The sequence below is a fragment of the Melitaea cinxia genome, chromosome 8 (assembly GCF_905220565.1).
Source record: "Melitaea cinxia chromosome 8, ilMelCinx1.1, whole genome shotgun sequence".
NCBI classification, from domain to species: Eukaryota; Metazoa; Arthropoda; class Insecta; order Lepidoptera; family Nymphalidae; genus Melitaea; species Melitaea cinxia.
In genome coordinates this window covers 4847519-4861638 of record NC_059401.1, presented here as the reverse complement: position 1 = coordinate 4861638, position 14120 = coordinate 4847519, and the positions used below count along the sequence as shown (strand labels likewise).

At 31.6% G+C, this 14120-nt stretch overlaps 1 protein-coding gene across 1 annotated transcript in view; it reads right to left on the bottom strand.

The window, feature by feature from the left end:
* LOC123655987 (ATP-binding cassette sub-family G member 1-like) overlaps window positions 1–13900 on the bottom strand; it is a 94255-nt gene extending 80355 nt beyond the window's left edge. The window contains exon 1 of the mRNA XM_045591712.1: window positions 13666–13900. Coding sequence (XP_045447668.1) covers window positions 13666–13897 — 232 coding nt within the window. The 5' untranslated portion in view covers window positions 13898–13900. The remainder of the gene's footprint in view (window positions 1–13665) is intronic.
* Between the last annotated feature and the right edge of the window lie 220 nt (window positions 13901–14120).

Sequence of the window (14120 nt, the reverse complement as noted above, 5' to 3'; positions counted from 1 at the left end):
ATGTTTTTGCACGAATTTTTCGAAAACTAAGAGTCATATCAAGATGATCCTTTTTGTTTATATTTATATTCCATCTTAGAGAACGATCAAAAGTTACATCAAAATCTGCCCGCTCGCTTCAACCTGTAATATTTCACTGGCCTGGGCATAGGCTTCTTTCCCGATGTAGGAGAAGGACCAGAGCTTAATCTATAACGCTGCTCCAACTCGGGTTGGCGGGTATATTCCTTACTATAGTAACGATCGCTATCAGGCGTTGATGATAACAACCGGGACCGACAGCTTAACGTGCTCTCCGAGGCACGGTGGGGAGACCCACAAGGACTACACAAACACCCAGACCACGGCAAACACCTGTATAGCTAATATAAGTGTTTGTCATGTGCGGGGATTGAACCCGCAACCGCCAGCGCAACAGGCACAATCCATGGCTCTAACCGTTACGCTAACGCGGTGTCTATTAACTAACAACTAGTAACAACTAGACGCGACCGTCGGTGTTTTATGCATCACCTACACAGCACACGTACCATTACACCAGAGCGGTTATTAAAATCTGTTTATAGTTTTTGAAATACGTATATAATATACCCAGGTAAAATAGGTATCTGTAAATTTTATTATTCCTTTTCATTCGACAGATACTTAAAATAGGTTTATTTTTTTAAATACATTTTTTTAAAATTATATTATGGGCATATTCTTGACCCCAGTCTAGCTCTAGAGTAGAGACGAGGTTGAAGATGGAGCGAGCTTGCCCAGAAGAAGTCTGTTCACTCGCGCTTTAAACATATTCGGTTGTATGAAACTCGGAAATACAGACGCCGGCAGGGAATTCCACGCCTTTGCCGTGCGCATTAAAAAATATGACATTTTTGTTATTATTGTTATTTTTAATTAAGACTTATTTTCAATGTAAAATAACTGTACCTCTCTATTAGTTGTAGCTAACATTTTTTTACTCGATTAACATTAAACTTGTAGGGGAAACCTGTTTACATGTTTACAAGTCTGCATGTTTCTTATATAGGTATAAAATATATGAATTCCCTTAGTAAACTCACGATCAAAGCCGAGTCGAAAATAAATTCACAATCTAATTTCAAGTCCATCATAAAATAACAGTAAAGTCTGAGTTTTACTTTAATTATAGGTGATATCTACATTAAACTTGACTACCATACACTAATAACATACATAAATAACATACACGTGTTTAGAACTTAAGATAGTTTTTTACATAACGATAAGTACAATAAAAGATTAAGACAAATAAAACAAAAAATCAAACAAAAATAATTTGTAAAAATACTAAAAACTAACTACAATTAAGCTTACTTTGCTGATAAACCTTGACATTCTTTGTTTTATATACAAAAAAAAAAAAAACATTAAACAGTATTTCATTGGTAATTGAACCCCTTCTTAATACCAATATTGGAGTTTTATCAACCGCTGACTTTTGACTGACCCGTCGAGCGCAGTTGGCAATGACCTTGATAAACTATTCATAAACGTAAGAACAATTCGCGTCCCAAGTTTGGGTATCATGTTATGTTATGTAGATCAGCATTAAGAGCCATTTCACAAAAATCGGTAACAATCCGCGAAATTGTAATATTAAGACGTCGTTAATCTCAGTGTTGGATGCAATAATGTACTTTATATTCTTGAAATATAATAAAGCAACCTTTGTTGTAGTTCATAGTCGGATCAGAATTTTGATTTATATTATGTGTATAAAATTATTAACCTTTTCATCAGCCTCCTCCCTAGGTAAACGGTCGCAATGTATACTTTGAAGTCCTACTTTTCAATAACTTCTACGTTGAAAGCATTTTAAAAAAATATCATAATATGTGGAATATAATTTTGTTGCACACTATCATAGATTTTTATTCCATTTGTATCTCTATTAAACGATAAAAAAAAATTTAAAGTTACGAATAATTTCCAAATAAGTACAATTTTAAAAGCGATATTTCTCTTAGAAAACTAAGAAATTTTAACGAACTATCTTCATCAAAGTAAACTTACATCATTAAGGAATACAAAAAAAAAAAAAAAAATTAAAAGATGTAATTATTTTTAATACATTTTATATTAAATAATAAAAAGATAGTATATATTACCACGCATCAAGCCCAGTAAATCAGTCGAGCGCTAGCGCTCTTAGAGGTAAGGTCTAAGCCAAATTCTGCGCAGCCGTCTCTTTCGCTCACACGCGCCAAGCGCCTGTTGTTATAGTGGATAAAACGCATTTGATACTTTCATAATAAAAAATAAATAAAATAAAGATATTACGAAAATGACTGTAAAATAATATAATGATAATTTCTGTAAACAAATGTATAATTTAATTTTCTTTTCTCATACTATCAATACAAATAGGCATTTCAATCTGTTTGTCTTGTTATTTGTTAATTAATATGTTTGTCGGTGTCGATGTCATAAAATGCTATTTTATTCATATCGTAAATATTAGATTCATTCGTAAACTGAAAAAACTAAATCAATTTAAAAAAAATTGTTTCATAAAATTGATTTTTTATTTTTATTTTAAATTTATTGACTGTTGTTATATAACATACTTGAAATATTTAACAAATTAATTATGTAAAAAACATTTTATACCATAGTTATTAATTTTTATCATACATTAGAAAATGATCAAGATGGTCTTTTGGTTGTCACACTATACTTACTAGCACAAAGATCGCGCGGCTCGTACGATTCGCGCGATGCGACCAAATTTACCTAAACTTGCAGAGCGTAAAATTGTGAAATGGCTCTTAAGTTACTTTATGAACGGTCGAACCGTAACATGCAAAAGAACAAAAAATTCGTAACATTATCTATTCGTCATATTTATATACCGATGCGTCACGACTAATTATGATTTAAAAATATTCAAAACTATTATCACAATATCATGCAGATTAATATTAAGAGTAGAAATAAAGTCATTTACTAAGGTTATAAGTCAAATTACGAAGTTTTCCAAATAATAAAACTCTGCCCAATACAATGATGTTTATTATTTGTTTTATTAGCTACTATACTAGCTTTGGTGAGTACTTGTGTCGGACGGCCCAAAGGGAGCCGACGACTGGATGTCACGATTGTGGCGCGGTGGTGGACTCTAACAAGATAAATGTTACAAAACCTGTTTAGTAAACTGTATTGTTGATAACCCAAAGCAAGGTTGCAGGTATCACGGTTCATTGTAATATTCATATAATGAGAAATGTTGAACGTGCCTCTCAATACAATAAGTATAGTACACTTGTTAGAAGTGAAACTTCTTAGGCAAACTAATTATTAAGTCTCGTTTATATTTATACAAATCTAAAGCTTTAGATTTCCATTCCAGCGCCATCGACAAAAACGTTGCCATTTTATCAAAATATTGCCGTTTCATCCGTAAAAATTTTACCTCTTGCGTCCAAAGAAGTTTCACTTCAAAAATATGTTTTAAAGATCCGTGTAAAATTAGAAATTAGTAACAAAGATACGAAATGAACGTTTAAGATGATATTGTAATAGATAAGCAAAATAAGTGAATTAGCAGAATATCGTGATTTCTTTTGCAATAAACATGTTATCAGAGTAAAATATTTTTTAGCCAACCAATATGACGATTTTTCATAAAATAATTTACTTCAAAAGTCTGGACACTTAAGGGAATACAAATTTACATTTACTGGAATAATCGCACTCGTCTCATCTTTACTATTTATTAAATTAATTACAAAACTGTCGATAAGATATTTGATATTTGATATATAAATTATTTTTACGTAATTTAATATTACTTTACTTAACTTTCTTCGCTTTATCCTTTGCTGAGACTATTAATTATCAAAAGTAAGTTGTGAGTTTTAATTGTTCTTGTTATTTTATTTATTCATTTACTTGGTTTATGTACACACACACACACACACGCACACACACACACACACACATAAACACACAGGAACATGCATAAATAAACTATTTTTTTTTTTCTTTTGTGATTGAATCATGATAATGTTAAGTTTTTATTTTATAACTATGAATATGGAAGAGCGGGACATCCTGACACAGGTAAAACACTTACTTAAAAAGATGTCCCAACAACGGTATCATGTTATGTAAACGTTTTTTCTAAATAAATATTTTTTTTCTTTTGTTTATCAACTAAATACATATTAGATTATTGCTAGTGTTTAAAAATATTATACGCAACGTTAAAAAAATATAAGTTTAGTTTACATAATTGTGTTTGCTTGCAAACGCAAAAAAAAAAACACTTCAACATTGACTAGTAACACAACGCAACAAGATGAAAAAAATAGTCAAGTAAACACGCGTTATCAAAGATTATTCAAAAAGTAGTCATCAGATCTCAATCAAATTCAAACAAGACAAGTAGCAGCTTTCGATTAGAAGAAGAATTATCAAAATCAGTATACCATGTGAAAAGTTATGCAGTATAATACAACGTAGGTCGACGACAAAATAGTTAAGTAAATACGCATTATTAGATATAACTGAAAAGTACTAGTCGGAGCTCATTTAAATTTAAATGAGACCACATGACACGTATCACCTTTCGATTAAAAAAATAATATCAATATCGGTCGACCCAGTCAAAGCTTCTAAGGTAACATATGTATATATAAAAAATAAAGTCGAATTGAGAACTTCCACCTTTTTTGAAAATTGGTTGAAAATAACAAGATAAGAATAAATAAATCCATACTTATAATTTTTTGTTTTATACTAAGTACCCTTTCTTCCCGTAAAAGGCGACCGAGGGATAAACCTGGCTCAAAATCATCAGGGTCCTCAGGGTCCTTGAGAAGGAAAACTTCATTTAAAACCCGGAATGGAGTCTCCATCAAGTATTTGTGACATAACTCTAAAATGTGAAAGATCCTCCAGCCGAACTGGCTCCACACGTATCGACTCGTCGTTCCTGTGGGCCTAGCCAGTAAGGTAATAGTGGCGCAGAGCTTAGGTAGCTCTGCGTTTTCCTGAAGAGTGATTAAGGCGACACAGTGTCTGTCTGACACTGTCTAAACCATCTGCAATAGACGGACTAAGGCCAATAATGATGACTAAGTACAGAAAGAGGATAATTTAACATAAAACTTGTGAAAGAAAGGACGGACGGTAAATTTTGCTATTTATAAAGTGATCTAGAAAGGTTATGGAGAGCTGCTTTTTCCTTTTTTCAAAGAAAAAATATAAAATGAGTCAATCTTTCATTGTAACTTCGAATCTTTAGATGCACAATACTCACGTAGGATATTTAGTTTATAAATCTTTTTTAATTTTTTTCTAGACTTTGGATATTGTTTTGGTAAGATGGATAACACAATGCTACAAAATCTACATGTCTTCGAAGTAAGGCAAAATAGGGAACTTTCAGTCCCTTGATTGATTTTAAATCCTTAGTGTTTCTAAAAATAAAAGATAGCATTGTAGGCACTTGTTTAGAGTATTACGAGTATTTATGTGATTTGTAAAGCGTATCTTAATAACAATTCCCAGAGCCTTCACTTCATTAACGTTCTTCAAACTATGTCCATCAATATTGTACGCACTCGAGAACTTGTTCAATTTTCGGGAAAACTTTATGCGAGTATGATAACATTTAGCAGGATTTAAGGACTCTCATTGTACTATTATGATATGCTGTTAAGTCTTTCTGAAGTTGAATTTGATCTAGGCCATTATTTATAATCCTCGACAGCTTCAGGTCATCTGTATATAATGTTTAATCTTAATTTGTAAATCGAAATTGTTTTCATTGTTTGATTTTTACCAACTTAAAGCAGCGACAAGCACTTAATGGCATATTTGAAATATCGTGCACAGGGGGAGGGTGGGATAATCTTCCAATTGGCAGTCATTAGGGCAAGTATAGATCGATTCAAAATATTTAGCAAAAGCATTGCATATACTTTAACCTCCTATGGCTACGAAATCTTTGAGAAACATTTCATTTCTTAGGCTGCATCTTCACTTGCCATCAGGTGAGATCGCAGTCAAGCGCTAGTCTATATACTTAAAAAAAAAAAAATTATCGCTATTTTTGCGTTGATGCTTAAAAAAGGTCCAATAATAGGAAGGGTCACCACGAATAAATTCAGAGTCACGCTTTTTAAAATTTGTATAGCAAATTTTAAATCGCGTGTTTCTGATTAATATTTGTGTAATACAGAATTAGAATTCTTTCAGTTTTATTTTATTTATAAAATTGGTTCAGTAGTTTCGGAGTTACATACATGTAAAATTTTCATTGTTAACCACCCAATCCTTATTGAGGTGATCATAAAATCCGCTTATTAATCATTTCTACATCACATAGGAGATTACTACCAAAGGAGTCGATAGGAGCTATAGTTGAAAATAGGAATTTTCCATTGTTAACGCCCCCGCAACCCCCTCTTGTGGGTGGAATTTCTTAAGATCCATTCTTTGCTAACCCTTTACTCGGCGAAAGGAATATTCCTAGCAAATTTCAAGTCTCTACGCATTATGGTTCCAGAGATATCGTGATGATTAATAAAATAAATAGGTGGAAATCTATTATATATATATATATATATATATATATATATATATTTTTTAAATAATCTTTATTAATCAAAACAATAACATATTAAAAATAAAGATCAGTATACAAGAGCGTTATTACAAAGTCTGAGTAGTCATAAATAATTATTAAGTAAGATGACTTTGACATGTCGAATTGATAACTTTTTAATTATTTCGTTTCAAAATAAATAGGGTTGAATTTGTAATCTATATACCTATTAATACGTGAAGCATAAACTTTGTACTCCTTTTTACGAAAATTGCGCGGACGGAGGAGTATGAAATTTCGCACACTTATAGTTTATATAGAGAAGGAGTGCAGAATGCTAATATTTTTTTAAATTTATACATAAAAACTACATTAAATCAATAAAAATAATATTACACACATAATCAAATTGAGAATAGACTATAGACTATAGATTAATATTGTCTTTACTGAATGTCAAACATAATAGCTAATAACTAATATATTGTTGTTTAAACTTATAATTTAAACTAGTGACCCGCCCCGGCTTCGCACGGGTGCAATGCTGATATAAATATACTACAGAATATCTTTATTTATAGTGTGCAGCTAGTTTGTAGCATAGTTATTACCATAATAACAACAACATTCCAATATGCGACGTTAGATTACACGTTGTTACAGAACGCGTTGAAGAAATAAAGGTTACTGCTCGTTCCCCCTAGGTGATAGCGTGATAGTATGTAGCCTATATGTTGACCCGACTTCTTAATAATATTCGTGTAAAATTTGAAGTAAATCCATGCAGTAATTTTTGAGTTTATCCCGGACATACATACAGACAAACAGACAAAGAGACAAAAATTCTAAAAACTATATTTTTGGCTTCGATATCGATTGTAGATCACACGCCAAGTATTCTTTAAAAAAAATATTCAATGTACAGTTTTGACTTTCCTACCATTTTATTGTATATACAGATTATAATTATATGGTCGAATTTTGACCATTGGGCGCCTACTAGTAAAAATAAATACATTAAGACATTTTTACTTTAGGTTTTCACACTATTTTAAATTACGTTAACTCTTTTTAATCTTGACATATAATTGGATAGTTTTTACTTTAATATTAGACATTGAAACTTTTTTAATTTGACTACCTGTGTATTTTTTATGTGGGTAATAATTGCTTAGGTCAGCACAAATGTTATCAAATCATTTTTAACGGTATCTTTCCAGTAAGTGTGACAAACTATATGAAAAAATTATTTTAACTAAAAAGAGAGGTATTTTTATATAGTATAGTAAATCAAATACATTTTAAAAGTAGACTTATTTTTAGACGCATTTTTATTTATTTTGGTATTATTAAGAACAAAATGCTTGTGAAATACGTCTATATTATACCTTATTATCCGACTGCCAAGGAAGGGTTATGTTTTTCTCGCGTATCTTGTATGTATGTATGTATGTATGTAATATTCTTTACTACCTCATATTTCCAGAACCACTGAACGGATTTACATAATTGAGATATCGTTAGGTTCGTCTTAGCTGCCCAAGTGTTCTTAGATAGGTGACATTAAAAAAAATCAAACATGGCGACTGTGCGAAGCTATTGTAGTTAATAAAAAAATTTTCTCGAATACTACAATATGGGTATCAAATTGAAGGGCACAATACAAGGATTTTAAAAAGGTATATCATGATTATTATTACCGTAATACTGATAAAGAAATACAATATTAAAGTTTAAAAAATGTGGACTTTGCTCTTTCCCACGCCTATGCCATGCCAAACTTGCCTCCTAGGCGACGATCAACTTCGGGGTGTAGCCTTTCTAATAAAATAAAATGGTTAAAAAAAACATACAATTAAAATTACAAATAAAAATTAATAAATGTCACACCAATTTACAATTACATTAATAAAATCAATAACAAACACATAATACCAAATACAAACAAATAATTTTAATAATAATTTCATTATATTAAAACTAATAGTTGTTGACTTAAGCAGTCACCTATTTGCTAAAGGTCAGGCTTATGTTGCTTTGAGCAGAGTGAGATCTTTCTCCGGGCTTGCTATCAGCTCTCTTGACCCTAAAAAATTACTTAATCAACCACATGATGTAAACTGTTTTAATGAATTGAACCGATTACGTAATTTGTCTGACTAAAAAGACATAAATAAAATAATAATTAAAAACAAAACAAAAAACCCGCCTGCGTGAAGAACAACTAATAGAAAATCAACTGAAAAAGCTGGAACAAGATAAAAATTCAATATGCACACAAAGTCAGCGAAATAAATAGAAACAATAGCAAACATTTTGTGCCGTACATTTAAAATATATTAATACGGTAGTCCTTCGAAACTTTATGCAACGTCGTAGATAATATGCAGTCGGAGGCATGAAATTGAAGGATAAGTCAAATTATTCTGTCTTTGTGCATGTCTCCGACTGCATGTTATGTACGACGTTGCATAAAGTTTCGAAGGACTACCGTATTAATATATTTTAAATGTACAGCACAAAATGTTTGATATTGTTTCTATTTATTTCGCTGACTTTGTTTGCATATTTAATTTTTATCTTGTTCCAGCTTTTTCAGTTGATTTTCTATTAGTTGTTCTTCACGCAGGCGGGTTTTTTGTTTTTTTTTTAATTATTATTTTATTTTAGTTTTATTATTACTTAATAGATCTTAATTTATTTTTAATAGTTATATTTATTTATTGGAATTTTTCCTAGCAGCTTATATATCAATTTAGTCAATAACCGTGTCTTTGATAACCTTGACTAAACAGTTTACCTCGGACCGGAGTGTCAAGGTTGAGAATTAAATATTAATTTATAATCGCAAACAAAAAATTGCGTGTCCGTACATTTTTTATATATATATTTTTTGTCCTAATTAATAGATTATATTTAGCTATCTAAATATTTTGATTTTAAAGTCACTTAGTCCATATATTCTTTTGCAGGTATAACAAAGAAATAATATGAAGTTAAAGAAATAAAAGTTTTCATCATCATCATCATCATTACAGCCTATACAGTCCACTGCTGGACTTAGGCCTCCACAAGTTCACGCCAAAAATAACGTGAAATCATGTGTTTTGCCCATAGTCACCACGCTGTGCAGGCGAGTTGGTGACCGCAGTACTGGCTTTGTTGCACCGAAGACGCTGCTGCCCGTCTTCGGCCTGTGAATTTCAAAGCCAGCAGTTGGATGGTTATCCCGCCATCGGTCGGCTTTTAAGTTCCAAGGTGGTAGCGGAACTGTGTTATCCCTTAGTTGCCTCTTACGACACCCACGGGAAGAGAGGGGGTGGCTATATTCTTTAGTACCGTAGCCACACAGTACATAAAATATTTATTAGATACAAAAAAAAAAGTTTTATTAGATACAATATATACATACAAGAAGCCTGTTTTTGACGTCTTTCGTTCAATCTTAAGAAACTTGTATTTTTTTCTGATGTTTAAGCGATTTTCTCTGATTATAATGAAACATTTTTTTCGGATTTTATCGCGGTTCATTAACTTTGATTGCTAAATATATACAAATAGTCCGATGGATGGATGGACTTTGCATTGAGGTCTTAAGTCTACATAGTCATTGAGTGAAGCCGTAGGAGTGAAATAGTGTAATTATGTACAGTACGGTAATATATAGAACTATTTCTGCTCAAAATCAAAAAGTATGATTACCAAAAAAATCAAGAATCAATAAATATTTTTAAATCAAAATGAATCGTCGAAGTGTATGTACACACACGACTAACTACCGAAGGACTGCGTCAAATCGATTTTCTTTTGTACGTTATTATAAGATTCTCAAAGTTTATATATTCGTAAAACGGCGGAACGAAAATCACCGGGTCAGCTAATTGTATATTAAGTTCATATCAAATATTTTGACCAGTTAAAAAGTGAGCAGTCATAGTGCTCTTAATTGTGCCAAATTTTATGTTTTATTTGGGGTCACGCGATATCATCGTCTTTGTTGAAATTATTTTAATAATTATTTTTTAAATGGGTAATTTAGCACTATATTGTTTTGCTAGATTTATATTTTTTATATACACCAATGTATGCCTAAATATGTAGGCATATATACATAAGTCATTACAGCCTATACAGTCCACTGCTGGACATAGGCCTCCACAAGTTGACGCCAAAAACAACGTGAACTCATGTGTTTTGCCCATAGCCACGCTGGGCAGGCGGGTTGGTGACCGCAGTACTGGCTTTGTCGCACCGAAGACGATGCTGCCCGTCTTCGGCCTGTATATACATAAGTGTGTATGCATATTTATGTGTGTGTGTCCATATTAATTTTGACTCGCTGTGGAATTTATTCTGGAATTCTTAGTACATAACGACTTCATCATCATGACATACATTAAATCAAACGATTATTGCTTTTTGTACATAAAATTCGATTTGAAATTGGTAGCATTTTAAAGTTAATAGATTAGTTATATTATTAATGTAATTAAATGTCTAACAAATAACGGTCCTTAGCAGGAAAAATCTACTACCGGGGCTTCGGAGACCCACACAGCCAAGCAATAACGCCTAGATCACGGCAAACATTTGCGTAACCCATACAATTATTTGTCACGAGCTGGAATGAAATCCGCAACGTGTTTGGGATAGTCTCACTGATTACGTAAAAAATCTTATTTGTACTCAACTTGATGAGATGGTATTATTTTTATTGGTTAAATAAAAAATATATAAAAACGAATGTTGCTAAGCGCATAACTCGAGAATGGCTCAACCAATTCGGTTAATTTTTTTTTTGTATGTTCTTTAAGACCCACGAAAGGTTTTAATGCTAAAAAAAAAGAAATCTACAAAAATAATCTATAAAAATAAAAATATATTTACTTTTGACAGAACGAAGTCTGTCCGGGCAGCTAGTGTATCCTAAAAATAAATATGTTAGCACTTTAATGTGGTCGTATATATAGCAAAAAAAAAAAAAACAGAAAAACTCGTCTAAATAAAATAAATAACACTACAAATTAACATGTATGTTTGTGTGTAGCAATTTATGTACATATTTAAAATGTTTGTCAATCACTCAAAATAATAACGGGACTAGTAATAAATAATTATCGTCATTGTCATTATATACTTACATTCATTAATTTCCATTTCTAAGCTACGGACATAAAAATAACACTGAAATAGAAGGAGTAGGTTAGGCACGACATATTTCATTTTTATTTTTCCAATTTTATTATTTTTATTTTTTTAGGGCTTTATCAGCTGTATTTTTTACGATTATACAATATTATTTTTACTTGTCAATCAATACATACATAAATAAATTTGTATGTTATTGAACTTTGTCACGGGCTTCAAAATTTAAAGACAATTTTCGAGGTGAAAACTTCTTTAGCTTCGTTGGGCACTTTTTGGCAGGTGAATCTTATGGGTTTGCGTCACCGTCATCCTCATGACTGGCGCCGCCGCAGCGGCCGCGTGCCGCGTTAGACGCCTTTTGGATGGGTGAAATCTTGTGCGCTCGCGTCACCGACATGCTTATAGCAATATATTTGTAGCTATACAGCTGACGTATTGTGCAACATTATACACATAATTTTAATTCAAACATTATGAAATTTCAAATTTAAATACTAAAAGTTCTAAGATTTTACTTCTATCGGCAGTCTCTACAACTGCCAATTTTTTTTTTATTTTTTTTTGTACAAACCCTGTCCCGACGATAACGAAAACAAAAAAGGGAATATCGAATTGCGTGCAGTCACTTATAAGTTATGTGCGCACATACATTTCGGTAATTAATTTTTATTCATACAGGTGTGTCTATGAACTAAAAAAACTATGAGTATCAAAATGATCCTTATGTACTTTGTATACTGCTGTTAATAGTAGTTTACGTATATAGTCATATACAAATCGATTAGACGTATCATTTGTGACCGTGTTATATAATCAAATCAAAAACAAATTTAATGTAAATCAAATTTAATCGAGTTAAAGAAAATAAAAAACAATGGACAGTTTAAATTAAATATTAAGAGTGCTATTAAATATTCATTAGGGACAGGAAAAAACATTTTCTTTGTCATCAACTAATTTGTACTAATATAATAGAGGTAAAGTTATTTTCAATTATTATCAGTTAGCTGCATCTGACTCTACTATAAAATTATAAAATTCATAATCATAAAAGTAAAGGAAAAGTAAAGTAAAGGAAAAGTAAGTAATATTTGGACCTCAATGAACATAACATTTTTTTTATAAAAAAAATGAACATAACTACATATCTGTCAAGTCTATTTGTGTTTGTCCTAAATCTCAAGATTCCAAAGTTATATAAAAATTCCTTTGTCTGTTAATTTAAGACATACTATTAGATAAAATACACTCAAAATTTATAATTTCAATAAAACTACCTTACAAACGGTGTTAAATTTCATGTAAACAGTATTAGTAAAGTGGATAAACACGAATAGACAAAAGAGGTCTAAATTTGCATTGGACTTTTTATTGTTACACTTATATTTGAAAACCAGATCTATACAAGAATTTACTTTTTATAATAATGAAATGAATGTTGCTAAGCGCATAACTCGAGAATGGCTCGACCAATTCAGCTAATTTATTTTTTGTATGTTCCTTAAGGTCCACGGAAGGTTTTAATACTAAAATAAATTTTAAAAATATAATGATTTTTACTATTAACTTTTGACAGAACAAAGTCTGTCCTCGCAGCTAGTGAAAAATAAATAAATGCCTCACGTTCAAGATCCCCCAGGATTTACTCCTGTGTCAGGGGCCTGGAAAAACACTCAACACACAAGCAGAAACGTCGAGAATGTGCTGTGAAAACATCGGTTTTGCCTAAACCCCGTACTACTGTTGACCCCGTATTCCCGCGGCTTTAAATTTGTTTATTAAAATATTAATTTAACTGATATTTACAGCTTTTAATTTATAAATAATCTATTTTATATTTGCATATTTATTATAATATTCATTTACTAAGTCCTTAAAAATACGAATCATATTTATTATGAAGACGATTTTTAAAAGAATCGTGATATTAAACATTTTACCTTTTCGTGATCCAACAGTATATCCTATATCTTCAAATATTATATGGACCGGGGGTCGCTTTGCCATACGATTCAGCGCCTTAAGAGTAGATCCAGCCCTTTCAAGGGCAGCGGGGGTCCAATGACTCTCCTCAGGAGGACCCAACGGAGAGGATTCAACTTCATTTGACCCGGAACTATGGGCCATAGCTGCCCCAGCTATCGCACGACGAACTAACGGTATATTTGACATTTTATTACACGAAAAGAAATTAAAACATCACAATTAATTTTTAAATTTTAATTATGAACGATTATCGATATTTATCACGATAATAAGTACGCATGCGTACACGCGCATTCTACGTCAGAGGTGTCGGTGTACTGGCGTGCTGTACGACGCCGCGACTGACGGTTAACTGCTCGTCCTTGCCACTTATATTATTGCAAAAGTTTTTGGAAGGAAGGATGAAGAT